The sequence below is a fragment of the Crotalus tigris genome, unplaced genomic scaffold (genome assembly GCF_016545835.1).
Source record: "Crotalus tigris isolate CLP2741 ecotype Arizona unplaced genomic scaffold, ASM1654583v1 scf7180000018919.839542, whole genome shotgun sequence".
NCBI lineage: Eukaryota > Metazoa > Chordata > Lepidosauria > Squamata > Viperidae > Crotalus > Crotalus tigris.
The window spans coordinates 1-16,307 of record NW_024097273.1 but is presented as its reverse complement, the minus strand read 5'-3'; the positions used below and the strand labels follow the sequence as shown (position 1 = coordinate 16,307).

Genomic DNA, 16,307 nt, shown 5'->3' with positions numbered 1-16,307 from the left:
ACATGCCTTAACATTGGTCAAGTTTTAATGCTTGTATTAAATATGTTTTAAGTTGCTTATTAAAGGGGAAGACTTCTTTTTCAAATTACAAGTTTTTTTAAAAAAATAATAGATTAGTCTTTAATAATGATTAATCAAAATCCCATGGATATTACCTCCAAATTGCTTCTTCCAGTTGCAGGGAATCTTACATCTTTGGGTCTTCATTGTCTGCTTACAATCAATTCCACTCCGGGTGCCCTCACGGGTCCCAAGGCCACAATCTCCACTTGTCGGAACACAGACACTCCATTGCCATTCTCCACAATCAGATTTCTTCACCTTCTTCTCTGAAGAGAGTCATGGGGAAAAAGCAAAAGACAACGATATTGTATAATTTTAAATTTTTTAATCTTAAATTATTCTGATCTTAATGTTTAATTTTATTAAATCATACCCCAGCCTAGAACCCCTCTCCAAGGGAGATGAGTGATTAAGAAGTATGAAATATAAATGAACGAATGAATGTTAGTGCCCAGGTATGAAAATCAAGTGTTCTTTCTGTAATGGGCTCTGAGAATAACTTTGGAAGATGGAAGAAAGAGCCCTAGCCTAGACAATAGCCTGACAAGAGATATCTTAGCCTCCAGAAGGAATGCGGATGGAGAAAACATCTCATCAAGGGCTCTCCCCAGTTCTCTGGAAAGTAAGGACAAGGGAGAGGACCAGTGCTTTCAGACTTGCAAGGTTCTGTTACTGTAACCTTACAATAAAGGTAGTGTTGTTACTCATGGTTTTGGTTTCCTGTATGGACTACATCAAAAGGCTGACACATTTTTTGACAGATGTTCTAACTAGACATGGACAATTTCCAGGAGTTTGAGGTTCTGTGCAGTACATTGAGAACAACTCTTCTTAAACACACACAAAGCTTACTCTAAGTCCTCCTTTGGGACTATTTAACCCCCATCTCCCCAAAAATGCAAAACGGGAGCTCCAAGTTTTGCCTTTACCTTTTATAAAACCACAAAACAGGACTCTAGAAGGCCATGTATCACTCGTGGATTGCCCTTTTTATACTTTTTTTAAATATTCAAAATGTGTGCTTATATAAAGAGAACGTGACAACCTCTAAGACAAACATAAAATGGGTAAACAATTATTTCACTCAATCTGTAACTTTTATTGGAGTTTGCAAACAGTTTATATAATTGCTTTATATAATGTTAAATGTTATGATAATCACTATAGTATATCTTTGATATGCCTGAGACATCTAATCTATAGGGACATAATGTAACTACTGTCAAATTATTTATTAATGTAACAGGGGGCTCCTTAAATGGCTTCAGTTAACTTATTATAAAACTCTGCATCTTTTTTATACAGAGCAGCTCCCCCCAGCGTGTCAAGTTGTGACCTTTTTAAGAACTTTACTGAGTCAGACACTTATGCAGGTGCGGTGCTGTACATGTCTTCTTTGTCATAAACCAATGAGTACAGGCTGTCAAATTCTACTGCACTTAATTTCTCCATTGCCACTTACAGTGAAACACACCATCAGCATCTTGTCACTTTGGCAAGTCCCTAGATTCTTCATCAAAAAAAGAAAAAGTTAATGGCTTCTCTATATTTTAAAACAAAGCACAAAGCACTTGACAATGTTATGTCTGCTGAAATCTGTCCCGTGGGGGGGAAAAATAGCATGGATGAGCTTGCTCAACAAAACTGGTAATATTTGTAATAGAGCTGTGAACAAAGAAGGCACAAAATAAATGTCTGTGTATTCAGACTTTCTGCTTTACTGGCACCTGCTTTTGGCTCTCCATAGAAAATACTTGGCTGTTCCTAGGAAGATGGGTGATCTTCTCAACCCAGGAGTTACATTTGGTTATTCTGGGAGCTACATGCCTGTGGAGCCAGTGGAAAATGGAAATGGTCTTTGACCAGACCTTTACTGTCTAATGCATCCTATAACAAGTAAATAAAGATTCTTTCCTCACTCCAGCCATCCAGAACTTATGAAGGGAAAATAAAATAAAATGAATCAATGGATAGGCAAGTAACCATGAAATCAGACCAGACACAGTGATAGAATCCAGTCAATCAGACTATTTCATTGCTGAACCAGGATCTTATGATGGCCACTGCAGGAGAATGATAGAATGGGTTTATTTATTTATTTATTGCAGTCCATCTTAAAACACAACTTTGGGTGGCTCACACCAATAATAAAAGCACAAAGTATAACATCATAAAAACAAAACTAAAAATCTGTTCCCTCAGTCATCATCTAGAATGACCCAAAGATGGTCCCATCACTCTATCCAAGTGTCAGGAAGGCTAAAGGTTAAAATGGTAGGAGTTGCCCCATTCATTTTAACCAATGGATTTGGTTCAAAAGTCGGACCTAAGTTGAATGCTTAGAATTCATACTAGGGATCTATCACATGTTTGAATATCATTTCTGAATCTAAAGAAAAAAACTAATGAAGGACAATAGCTAGAGTATAGGGGTACCTGCTTGAATTTATGCATACGTGAATAAAAAATCTGATTCTACTGAGATGTAGTTGTCTTCATGCACTTGAAGTTAATCCAAAAGCTTCACCTTTTGCAATGTTCAACAGACTGGTTAGTTATGGATACGTTTAGGTTTATCCTTATAACCAGTGGTGGGATTCAGCCGGTTCACACCACTTTGGCAGAACCGGTAACTAATTTTTTGTTGCCCAGGCCCAAAATGGACTTCCGGAAGTGACATTTACACAGAGAACCGGTTGTTCACATATTTGAATCCCACCACTGCTTATAACACTATTACTATGGGAATTGCATGGTATGTCAGTTAGCTTCTAGATTCAATTGACGTTACTAGAAGTTACATTTAAGGTTCTGTGTTACTCAAGATCTGGATATTTTCATGACTTTTTTTTCCAAATTTAATTTGCCTCTTGAGAAAAATATGGAACAGAGGACTTGCTGAGGACCTCTCCTCTTCAGGGGAAAAATATCATCATCAGAAATCTTCAACTCCAAACTTTCAGTATGGCTTCCCTCTTCTGGAATGACTTGCCCCCAAAATTTAGGCCACCTCCTTCAGTTAAGATGCTGTGCTGTTACCAGAATGTTGAGATCCAAGTATTGTATGACAGGTGAGCTCCCATTCTTGCCCCACCTCCTGCCAAATTAATAGTTCAAACGCATGCAAATGCAAGTAGATAAATAGGTACCATTTCAGTGGGAAGGTAAGAGCATTCCATGAGTCTCAACTTATGGAAGAGTCTTCAGACAATGTTGGCTCCCTCAACTAGGAAATGGGGATGAGTACCACCTTCTAGAGTTGGACACAACTGAGCAAAGGAAACATTTAGCTTTTTACTTCTGATTATATTTTTAAAAAGCTGTAAAAATATGATTCTTAATTTTAGAATGAATAAGATGTCATCCCAAATGAAGGGGTATTGAACTGGTTGGTTTCAGCTGTATTATTTTTTTATAAAAATATTTTGGTATCAATATTGTAAGCCAGTCCGGGTCCCAGGACATGAAGCAGTATAGAATTTGTAGTAATGAATAATAATAACAAATACATCAGTTTGGTACATCAATTTGTTGTTTATGGCACAATGCCATTTAACTTGTGGGAAGCATTGGATATATTTATTCTGGGAAGATAAAGTGTAAGCCGTCTTCAAGTATCTGAAAGTCTGTCTTGTAAGAGATGGAGCAGAATTGTTTGGAGTTATTCCAGCACAAGACACAATGGGTTTCAATTACGAAAAAGTAGGTTTGGTTGGTCATAAAGAAAAAAATCTTCAAAGAGTAAAAGTTATCAATAACAACAACAAGTTGTCTCAGGTGGTAAAGTAATTTTCTTTGCTGGTAGTGAGACTGTGGAATTCTGTGAGTTGAATTCCAGACACTTCAAAATTGCCAAACCCTAGTATGATAGCCCCCAGTTATCATTTGCCCGATTACAAGTGAGGAACTTAATCTATCTTTGTTTATTGCTGATTTTCAATATTCAACAACCTCAACAGCATCTGGAGACTACAGATTGATCAGACTTGAATGAATCAATACAATCAATGCCCTCGAAGAGTCATGCAATAGATCCATTCAGCTGCTGCTGATTTTCAATAAGTTTAAATTCAGCAGCATTATTTTAAGGTAAGATAACATAGGGATGGAATGGGGAAATCAGCTTTTTTTTAAAAAAAAATGTGGATTAAGAAAAATGTGATTTAAACATTACATATCCTGGCTTTCTTTACTGATCACACTCATATTTCTCCTTGCCTTTTTCATCTGTGGTCAGGATGTGGGCACATCCTTTTTTTACACTGAAGCTGCCTTAGTTTGTCAAAAAAAAAAAAAAAGTATTTTAAAAGGGATTCCAGAGTGTCAGCAACTAATATCACAGATGAGAAAATTATACAATTCCTCATCTTGGAGCGTATTCTATATATAACATTTAACTATTCTTAGAGACATCTTTGCTGTCTGTGATAAATCAAACGATAGAATCTTTTGGGAGACATTTTGATTCAAAGTCTGATTTTAAGTCTCCTGCAACATAGTGGACAACTGCAGTAGATAAAACTGTAAATCAGTTTGGCACATATCTTCCATATGAATTGTTTTAATGTTTCTGAGTTCTTGATATGGAAACTACAGTAATTGCATTGGTTTTCCTCTTTAGACCTAATTGGACTTTTGTTATGAGCAACAGTAAACTGAAATGGTTAATAGCATTGAAAGTCACCTACTTATTCTGGTTATATATAAATTCTGCATGTAAATTTATCTTACTTTGTCTTTATTCTCTAAATTATCAGTATTACCATTGTTGCAGTTAAAATAGCTATCATGTAACTACTGTAGCAATGTGAGTCACAATGTCGGAAAACTTAATGTGTCCACTCCTCCTACAAAGGCAGGAATAGTATGAGGTTACCCACCCCATTAATTATACTGGAGTTGGCAGTGTGACTTCTACGGGCACTTTGTCACCCACAAAAACTCCCAAATTAAAACAAGAGTCTGAAGGAATGTGAAATAATGATATCTATTGAGAGTCAGCATTGTTATGGGCAAGCTTCCAATATGCGAGGGACTGTCACAGGGAAGAGGGGGTAAACCTATTCTCCAAAGTACCTGCGGACAGGATGAGAAGTAACTGATAGAAACCTATCAAGGAGAGATCCAAACTAAATTTCCTTACAGTGAGAACAAATAACCAGTGGAATAGCTTGCCTCCAGAAGTTCCATCACTAGAGGTTTGTGGATGTTCCATCACTAGAGGTTTGTAAGAAAAGATTGGGCAGCCATTTCCCTGGAATGGTATAGGACAGTGGTTCTCAACCTGTGGGTTGGGACCCCATTTGGGGTCAAACGACCATTTCACGGGGGTCGCCAAACAACGCAGTCCACCATTTTTTTCCCCTTTTCCTTAGCTGTGCTACTCCCTTTTATTCTATTGGCTTTTGAAAGCCAATAGAATAGACTCTCTTGAATAGAGTCTAATTCTATTGGCTTTCAAAAGCCAATAGGAATTGTCCAGGCTGTCTCTGCCCTGCTGAGCCCGCCAAAAGTCCCATTCTGCAAATGGTGCTGCACCAGTTGAGTAGTCCTCGATTTATGACCGGTTGGGTAGTCCTCGGTTGGGGGTCGCGCATTAAAAAGGTTGAGAACCACTGGTATAGGATCTCCTGCTTGGGCAGAGGGTTGGACTAGAAGACCTCCAAGATCCCTTCCAACTGTGTTATTCTGTATTCTGTAAGAACCCCCAAATCTGGTGAGAGTTCAGGCAACCCTCTGATATCTCACAAGATTTGGTATCGATTCTTGAATTAAATCCTTTTTTGGATTTTGCAATCTCTATTAGATCAGCTAAAAGCTACAGAGGGCACATTCAGGTTCCATGCTTTGTTTCAGGAGATGGTTGCCTCTTGGCCTGACTGGGAAAGCATGGAAATGGAGCCAATTCAATTTCATCCTGTGAAAGTAGATTCCACTATTTAATTGATAGAAGTGAAGTGACACAAGGAGCCAATTTGTGGTTTTGCTAAGAGGATACTTTCCTTAAAAACTAAGGACCTGGCTCCCTGCTTTGAAGCTCCACTCATCTCTATTAAAGGTACCAGTGACATGCATAAAAAAAGAGACTTAAGCCCAGCATTGTGCAGTATTTTTTCACTTAGCTGAAATAGAGCACTTTAATACCAACCATCAGTAAACCAAAGATGGAAGAAGAAATTACAGCATGCCACCCCCTCTCTAAATGTCTATAATTATTTGCACTTACCTATTTTTTCTTTTTTGCCAGCCTCAGTAGTACTCACAGCTGCCAGCAGGAAAATAAATGTGAAGATGAGAACTGCAAATATCTGACACTGTTCTTGCTGTTTCTGCATTCTGGAAATTAATGAGGAAAAAAATAAAGTTAACATCAAATGTCAGTAAATAGGTAAGGACAGTTCTGAAATGAGAAAAAGAACAACCTTTGGCATCCAGAATGCACTGAGAATGGATCAAAGGAGTCTAATGCATATTAGTAACAGATTAGAGGATGAGCTCATTAAGACAAGAGCCCCCCCAGCCATATGGAAAAGCAAAGGTTGTCCTCATTAGCAATTGTGATATTCAACAGATTCCTTACTACTTAACCATAATTTATGACATGAAACTCATCTGCACCTGTAATGTTATTTGTTAACAATGTTGTGCTATCACTTTAGTTTCTGCTGGATACCTAACATAATAAACATTTCACAGAATATATTTTCACATCAGTGTAAGTGCTAAATTAGCACACTCACTTTGCTTATCAACTAATTCCCCTTGCTCCCAAACCTAAATGCCAAACTTAAAAGTATTTAATGCTACTGTAATTCTTCTCTTCTTTTTTCTATTAATTTTCTGCACTGTTTATTTTGGCTTAGTCTTCACTGCCCTTGTTTTCAAATTGATAGATTTTGCTGAACTACACAGTTGTTGTTAAGGTTGTCTATGACATCATATTGCCAAATATGGCAACTGGAGCCCTCAGAGGAATCACACTGTTATCTCAAACATCAAGCATACAATGCAATTTTATATATGTATAGTAGGATGTAATGTCAAGTTTAATGTGAATAGAATAGAACAGAACAGAACAGAATAGACCTTGGAGGTCTCCTAGTCCAGCTCCCTGCTCAAGCAGGAAAACCTATACCATTTCAGACCAGTGACTGTGTAGTGTCTCTTCTTAAAAATCTCCAGTGATGGAGCACCCACAATTTCTGGAGGCAAGCTGTTCCACTGGTTAATTGTCCTCACTATCAGGAAGTTTCTCCTTAATTCCAGGTTGCTTCTCTCTTTGATCAGTTTCCAACCATTGTTTTTCGTCTTTCCCTCTGGTGCTTTGGTAAATAATGTGACCCCCTCTTCTTTGTGGCAGCCTCTCAAATACTGGAATACCGCTATTATGTCTCCCCTATTTCTTCTTTTCTTTAGACTAGCCAAACCCAAGTCCCACAGCCATTGTTCATATGTTTTAGTCTCCAGGCCTTTGATCATCTTAGTTGCTCTTCTCTGAATTTTTTTCCAAACTCTCAATGTCTTTTTTGTGATATGGTAACCAAAATTGGCTGCAGTATTCCAAGTGTGGTCTTACTAGAGTTTTATAAAGCGATACTAAATACTTCACATGATCTTGATTCTATGCCTCTGTTTATACAACCCAGGATTGTATTAGTTTTTTTGTTTGCTGCTGCACACTGCTGGGTCATAGTCAAGTGATCGTCCACTAGGACTCCAAGGTCCTTCTCACAGTTACTGTTTTTGAGCTAGGTCTCACCCATTCTGTACTTGTACCATTGATTTTTCCTGCCTAAATGTAAAATTTTGCTTTTGTCCACATTGAAATTCATTTTGTTGGATAGGGCCCATTGTTCAAGTTCGTCAAGATCTTTTTGGATCCTGAGTTTGTCTTCTGGGGTGTTGGCTACTCCTGTCATTTTGGTGTCATCTGCAAATTTGATGAGTTCCCCTTTAATTTCTTCATCTAAGTCATTTATGAAGATATTAAAGAGTACTGGGTCTAAGACGGAACCTTGTGGTAAGGATGAGAAGATTAAGGGAAGCAAAGCATTGAAAAAGACTGAATATTCAGTAAAATGTGTATAAATGTGTGTTTTTATATTTGCGTCACATATGCTGATTTTGTCAGTACAATAATTAGCAAGTAATTCATAAACTGGCTGAGTGACTTTGGGCCAGCCACTCATTCTCAGCCCAACCTACTCACAGGCTTGTTATTGTGAGGAAAAGAGAAGGAGAAAGGTATGTTGGATATGTTGAATTATTTGTAAAATGACTTGTAAAATGATACAAATAAATAATATAAATAAACTATTCATTGTGGTATCCAAACATTATGAAGAGGTTTGCAAGTACTAAAGATCACCAGAGGAAAGGAGGTGTTTTGTTTTATTTGTGGCAGTCACAAATTTGAATAGACAAGCTAAGTGGGCTCCTCTGAGTCCTGAACAAAAACAAGAAAATGAAAGCAGATTCAATAAAATTGAATAGTTTACAAACTAAGAGTAAAATGAAAGCAAACAGATATTTGTAATTGGAAATAAGGCCTGGTTTGGGGGGGGATGTATTGAAATGTATGTAAATTATTTCAAAAGGGTGGGGTTTTTTTAACATTTAGTAGATTTACACAAGTTTCTACATTTGTCTAATTTAATTTGAATGGGTGTGTGGCCTTCATTCCAAGATTAATGAAGTGAATTAAATAGAGCAAATTATTTGAACTTCCAACTCAGCATCTGCTAGATTTACAAAATATATCCAGGTTGCTTTAAAATCAATCTGCCTTTATCCCTATGTTGTCCTACCAAATGTGACTGCAAACCAGTTATCACAGTAGTAGGATCTCTTCCTAAGCCAGCAATATCTCATCTTTGGAAGGATTAGTGTTAACTGTAGGAATCAGACACCCGGTAGAGAGAGAAGCTATGAGTTAAGACTGGTTGGTCCACATGTCCCCACTTTCTACTCTCTGAAGAAATAACATGCACTGGTAGGAAAGGACTTTGTCTTCCTGAAGTATACAGAAAACAAACAAAAAAATGATTTCCAGGGAGTGGCCAAGAACTAGATTATCTGCATTAGAAACAAATCATAACTGGCTTGATGCCACACAAGCTTTGGGGATAGGATTAGCAAGAGCACAGATTATGATTCCCATGTGGTAGGATTCTGAAGCATTGAACGTGAAACTATGCTGTGCAAGCTTCCTCAGATGAGAATGTATCATGGACATGAACTGATGGACATGCACTGTTCCATCCCATCATTTGCCATACCTCTTTAACTGTTCAAGTAATCCTTACTAAGACTCACCCTACCTTTGAACCTCATATTCTAGATGGGTGAGATAGTTCTGTATTAACCTTTGGGTCCCACATGGTAAGTGTTAGGAACCTAATAACATTTTTAAAATGCTATAAAGGTCTCACTTACATTTTTGTCGGAGTAGTTTTTCTTGAAAAGCCCTGCCTTTATCACTTGGCTATTAAAAATGATCTCTTTCTGAACACTTCCTCAGATAGGCAAAGTCACATTACCAAAAGAAATGAATCAAAACTTGTGCTGCTCTGAAACTAGACACGATAAAATCCTGATTGCCCATAAATGAGCCAGTCTGGTATACTAATTAAGGCATCAGGCTAGAAATCGGGAGATTGGGAGTTCTAGTCCTGCCTTAAGCACAAAACCACCTGGGTAAACTTGAGCCAGTCACATCCTCTCAGTCCTAGAAAGTAGGCAATCACAAACTACTTCCAAACACATTGCCAAGAAAACTGCAAAGACAATCACTCCTAGGAGTTAAAAACGGACAGGAAGGCATGCATTCATACAAGCATACTATTTCAATCCAGGTAGTCCCTGACTTACAACCATTTGTTTAGTGATTGTTCAAAGTTACAACAGCACTGAAAAAAGTGACATGCCATTTTTCACATGTACGACAATTGCAGCAACCCCCCTGGTTCATATCTATGACAGTTGCAATGACCTAGTCCTATGGTCATATGATCACCTTTTGCAAACTTCTGACAAGCAAAGTCAATAGGGATGCCAGATTCCATTTGCAACCATGTTTCTAATTTAACAAATGCAGTGATCCACTCAACAACTATGGCAAGAAAGGTCGTAAAATAGGGCAAAGCTCACTTAACAACTGTCTTGGTTAGCAATGGAAATTTTGAGCTCAATCATAAGTCGAGGACTACCTGTATTGCAGTCTATTCCAAACTGATTCTTTATAAATAAGCTGGACATTCCAGTTCAACTGGCACAAGGCAAATGTAATCACGGCTACCAGTAAAAGAAAATGTTTAGACTAAGAAGACAAGATTGTCTAAGAAGACAATCTTTGTCAGGTTCCCTTTTTGGTGCCCTGCCATTCTGGTGGAGGGGGCAGGCGGATGCTCCAAAGGGAGCACCAGTTCAGCAGAACCAGTAGCTAATTTTTTGTTGCCCAGGCCCAGAATGGACTTCCGGAAGCGGCATCCACACAGAGAACTGGTTGTTAACATGTTTGAATCCCACCACTGGACAGGACGGACTCCTTCCAAGCTGGTTCCAGCCAGGACCCAAAGTCGCTGCGCCTTGTCTTTTACCTCAGCACTCTCAAAACAATCTTGCAGCACTGTATTGGCTGCCGGTGGACTAGTCGGGGGGGGGGGGTTGAAGAGGAAAGAATGGCTTGGTGCTTGGTGCAGGAATGTTAGATTCCACTTGACTTTACTGCAACCACTGTTTCTCAGTAAAAGTTATTTTGATTAACCACATGGCATCAAGAATTGTACTTTCCTGAGAGGGACAGCTGGGGCAGGTCCCTACATTCTTAGAATAGCAATATAGTTCTTCACTGTCTCTTTCAGGGTATTTGCCCTGTTGCTACTGAAATTGTGAATGTAGATATTACATTTTAGTGAGGCTGATCTTGAGGGAAGCAGTCTTTCGCATCCCATCTTCAGGTAACCCCCCCCCCCAGTTTTCAAAAAGCCAGGTTTTAAATTCACATTGAAAAGAAAGCTAAAAGATTCCTCTAATCTGATAAGAGAAGATGCAATTCTCACCATGAAATGTGTTTGAAAATGTCATTTGGCACTCTTAAGAATCTCCTGCTGGTAGCCATCTTGTGAAAAAGCCACATAATTGCTATTGATGCACACTACTGAGAAGGGAAGCCCTCTACTGCAGAAAGCAAAGCACACACAACTTCCACAGTGAAGAATGTATTTTAATATTTGGAAATGACACATAGCTGCTTGACATAAAGGTTATTATGTGATTTAAAATGGCCTTAAAAACCTCAAAAATATTAATATTTTAGTATAATTGATGGTTATACATACCACTATTTGGACTCCCTCAGACTTATATTTAATATAGTACTTGTCTACCATTACTATTTTTTTATCATATTCCAGTTGGTTCACATTCATAACTGCCTAATACACACAAATTTGCATGTATTTTATTCCAAAATATGTTTTCTAAACAAAATTAGAGTACACTTTTAAAAATGTGACTACCTCAAGTAGTATAAACTTCTGATATGTAGTCTTATCAAACAGACAGGTTTTTTTTTTCCACCATTCCTTTTTCCAAATACATGACTTTTGGTGCAAATTGTTTCTAATCTATGCTGTATTTGACTCCAGGTTGCTCCTGTGAACTTCATGATGTCTTTTTTTTTTCATTCCTCACACTCTGGAAAGCCAAAAAGGATGGTGTGACAAATAAAACATTTCTGTAGAACAAGAGAGAGACACCATCCCTATCCACCCTGACTACCCTAAAAGAAATAACCTGACATTAAATCCAAACATACAACATATCCCAAAAGTGCTTTTTTTTCAAGAGGCAACTGGGCGTTCTTGATTTTTCCTTGAAGATATTTCACTTCTCATCCAAGAAGCTTCTTCAGTTCTGAAACGAAGAAGCTTCTTGGATGAGAAGCAAAACATCTTTAAAGAAAAAAACAAGAAAGTCCAGTTGCCTCTTGAAAAAAACACCTTTGGGACAACCATGACCTGGATGACTGAGAATCTACATAGACAAATATACAACATATAATTATACTGGCACAAATGGCCCTTCAAACATGTCCACTCAAATTATTGGGAAAAAAATTACTTTCAGGATGACCTTTCCCCAATTGTTTCTGCCATTTTAAAGTTCTGGTAGAGTAGACATGCACTGAGTCCACTCTTGAGCCCAAAAATTCCGCTGTCATTGGGGGGGGGAGCGGAATGTCCCAAGAAATGTGCCTTCTCGGTCATGTTGTCTGTGTTGTGGACCAGCCTCCCTACAGAGGTATGGAAAACTTGACCTACTGGCCTTTCATAAGATTTTGAAGATCAGGCTCTTCTTCCTTAGTCATTGGACCCAGCCTATTAGTTTAGGAGCTCTGGCATGGAAGTATGACATGGCTGTCCTTTGTGATTTGTAGCGTGCCTCCTGACTTGTTTATATACGTGAGCTATAATTTTTTTAAAATTATTATTATTATTTGTTGCCACTTAATGTTTTACTGGATAGAATCTTGATAAATAAATGAATAAATAAATAAGTCAGGTAACAAGGATAGCAATAATTTTTCGCTATTAGAGTTTTCAATTTATACAAAAAAGAAAGAAAGAGAGAGAGAAAGAGAGAGAGAAAGAAAGGAAGGAAGGAAGGAAGGAAGGAAGGAAGGAAGGAAGGAAGGAAGGAAGGAAAGAAAGAAAGAAAGAAAGAAAGAAAAGAAAAATTCATTGATCTGAGAATTCTGACTAATTTCCCAAATTCTGCCTTAAAAGGAAGGAAGAAAGGAAGAGTAATTTTTTAATCTACATTTGAGAACTCAACAAATAAAATAGGAGGAGACTTGGGAATTGTATGCAGGCCTGGAGTTTAGTTTAACTAGTCTTTAAGTCAGTAATAAACCATGGTGAGAATCAGGCCATAGGAAAAATAAGTAGATCACATATCTTCATATATCTCATCTATATTCTGCGGTGCTTAGCAGATTCATAGGTTGGATGAATTATTCTATTGATTACTCTCAGTATAAATATGTCCATGAGTCATAGATGGCAGGCCTGGTATTAAAAAAAAAAGAAAAGCATCCTCATTCACAGTAACAGAAATATCTAAAATATGTTGTTAGAGAATTGCTCAGACCCTTTGGAATATTTTATCCATCCATCCATTTTTGCCATTTTTGACTTAATTTATTTAAGAATAATAGGAACTACCAGTTAAGATTTCTTTAATCAACTGACAGCCCTGGTGATCTATATTATCTGGCACTTTAGGAGTGCATTAAAAATGCATGGGAGAATACTGAATGTAGGAACTTTATATGGGTGAGAATATACTATTCCATATTCCCTGGGGCAAAAATCATTTATCCATATTTTAATGCTACCCTTTAATCTTACTCCTAAGGCAATTTACAAAAAGAATCAAGTATGTGCAGAAATGAAAAAAGTATCAGACTAAATAATTTTGATAAGATGAATGAAATATCCTGAAGTGAGATGAGAACCCCCCCCCCCCGAATACATTCATCAAATGATCAAACATACAGGATAAGAGGGGAGATCATGAGAATGAAGCAGCCGTATTCAGGAACTTACATCCATGTGAGCTCCCCGTGTAACTATGCTTCAATGTTTGTAGATAGAAGCAACAGTTAGTTACTTTTAATCATTCAGTTGTGTCCAATTGTTAGCAACTTTATAGGCAAGTGCTCTCCATGCTACCCTGTCAAGCACAGCTTCTTTTAGTTGTTAAATGTTTGTCTTTGCATCAGCTTTGATAGTATCAAGCAAGCGAGGTCTTTGCTGATTGAAGCAACAGCAGGCCACCATAATATTCCAGCCTCTTTTAGTGGCTGCTTCTGAAAAGTTTCCATAATGCTACCCAAATAGAATGATTTCAGGGCATCGTGGTAAATTTAAATTATGACTTAATGGGCACTAATTGGAGTTGCAGGGATCCCACAACAATCAATGCTTTATGCTAAAGCTGGGCTGAGAGATTTAGAACAGCACCTCATATTGCTACCGTAAATAATATGCATTTTTCAATACATATGAAAAGGTAAGGATAGTGGAAGCCACCTTGAATAGGATGTCCCCTTTACTTACCTCCCCGTTTTCACAGCCCCTTCCCATCAATTGATTCAGTTCTTAATTCTGTAAAATAATGGTTCATTTCATTCCAAAATAAATCATTTTATTTATTTATCAAATTTAGATACCTCCATTTCACTTTCAGGATGACTCCAGATTAAACATTGTTGTGTTGCCCTATTCTGGAAGAAATGGGATCAGCAACAGTACAAGACTGAATGAAATTATAAAGTATATGATGATGTTATAAAATATATATCAAGTGTTACACATATATGCAGGCACTTGCATTCCTTATGGTTTTCTCCAATATAGTCTTCTTACTCCTTACTCCACTTACTCCCATCATTCCTGAACATTATCTTATAAATCCTCTTCCTGTTTCATCTTCAATCTGTCACCCTTTGGTCACCCTTCTATATTTACTTCATGTAAATATAAGAGCCTGGTGGCACAGTGATTAAAATGCAGTACTGCAGGCTACTTTGGCTGACTGATGGCTGTCAGCAGTTCAGCAGTTCAATTCTCACCGGCTCAAGGTTGACTCAGCCTTTCCATCCTTCCGAGGATCCAGATTGTTGGGGGCAAATCGCTGACTCTGTAAACCACTTAGAGAGGGCTATAAAGCACTGTGAAGTGAGATGTAAATCTAAGTGCTCTTGCTATTGCTGTGTAGTATATAATTCTGAGTATTACAGATGGGTATGCCTTGGTTTCAATCGGTAGGAAGTTTTCTGCTAGAAAGATCAAGATGTTCTAGCTCAATTCTAGACAGCTTTGAGTTATGGGGAAATTTATGGTAATTTTGCACAGGAAGAGGAAACAGTACAATTTCCTGCAGTCAGAGATCCAGAAAAAAGGAGAAGGGGTTCAAAACTGCTCAAAAGTACAAGTGGAGTTCATAAAATAAATGGGAAGAAACAATTGTTAATAGGAGTTCAATAGCTGGAGCCATAAAAGCATGAGATGTAATGAGAAGAAAAGTAACCATTTCAGACAAATGCAGTGGAACAAGTTTCTTCTCCAGGGGAGCATGAGAGAGAAGCATTACCGAGAAGTATTGGTTCATTTCATCATTGATTCCTCATAGAGATTTTTTTTAAAAAATGAGAAAAAATAAGCATGTTCTAATAAGCAGAAATATTTTGACTTAATTGAGTTCATGTGCTAGCTTGAAGTAAAGTCTAAAGTATTTCTATAGGTCTCTTTTTTAAAAGAGTCTTATTTTACCTCAAAAGAGACTCTTGGGTTGTAGAACTATATAACCGATACTGTAGTGTGAGAAATAGATGTGGGGCCAAAAAAAAGATTAGACAGTCATTTGTCCGGCATGCAATAAATCTCCTGCCCTAGGCAGGAGGTTAATCTAGAGCAGGGATAGGCAATCTTGGCTCTTTTATGACTCGTGGACCTCAACTCCCAGAATTCCTGAGCCGGCATGGCTCAGCTTGGAAACCTCTCCCTTTTCCCTCAGCCTGGCTGGCTCAGGAATTCTGGGAGTTGAGGTCCACGGGTCATAAAAGAGTCAAGGTTGCCTACCTCTGATCTAGAAGCCCTCCAAGGACCATTCCAGTCTTATGATGATCTTTGATTCTTTGTTTCTATGATTCTATTAAATTCCAGGCTTTCAAAAGTTAAACACACAAAACCATTTATCTCTTCAATAGATTTGTCAGTTTTTGTTTTCTCCCCTTTCAACTTTTTAAAGTTTGCCACCATATTTATAAAGAAAATTACACATTTTGATAAGATGATTATTTTAAAAAAATCTCAAATTTTGGATATATAATTTCATTTTACAGTCTAATCTAAAACTCTATGGATGCTGCTGTCTGAAAACTATTTTTATATAAGTCAACACTGGTGCCTTCTTTAAGCCTATTAGTGAGTAGATACTCTTTGTTTTAGACCAGACTTCCATATTCACTCATCCCACATAGTCATGTAACTTTTGAAAGGAGTTACAATTATAAATGTAGAAGGGAGAAGGAATGGCACTGAGGGATAGGAGAAAGAGTCACTATCAAGGCAACAGTCAGATAAGGAGGTCTTTAGCCCAGGCCAAGAAAATAACTGATGGATGTCAGCCCTATAAGGTAAATCAGACAAAATAATCAATGCTGTATAAGTCAGGAT

General features: G+C 37.7%; 1 protein-coding gene across 1 annotated transcript in view; it reads right to left on the bottom strand.

The window, feature by feature from the left end:
• PTN (pleiotrophin) overlaps positions 1 to 14,194 on the bottom strand; it is a 43,766-nt gene extending 29,572 nt beyond the window's left edge. Inside the window, exons 1-3 of the mRNA XM_039357414.1 lie at positions 14,187 to 14,194; positions 6,290 to 6,399; positions 156 to 329 (exon numbers count right to left, since the gene is read on the bottom strand). Of these exons, the coding sequence (XP_039213348.1) occupies positions 156 to 329; positions 6,290 to 6,398 (283 nt within the window). The 5' untranslated portion in view covers position 6,399; positions 14,187 to 14,194. The remainder of the gene's footprint in view (positions 1 to 155; positions 330 to 6,289; positions 6,400 to 14,186) is intronic.
• Positions 14,195 to 16,307: the final 2,113 nt, after the last annotated feature.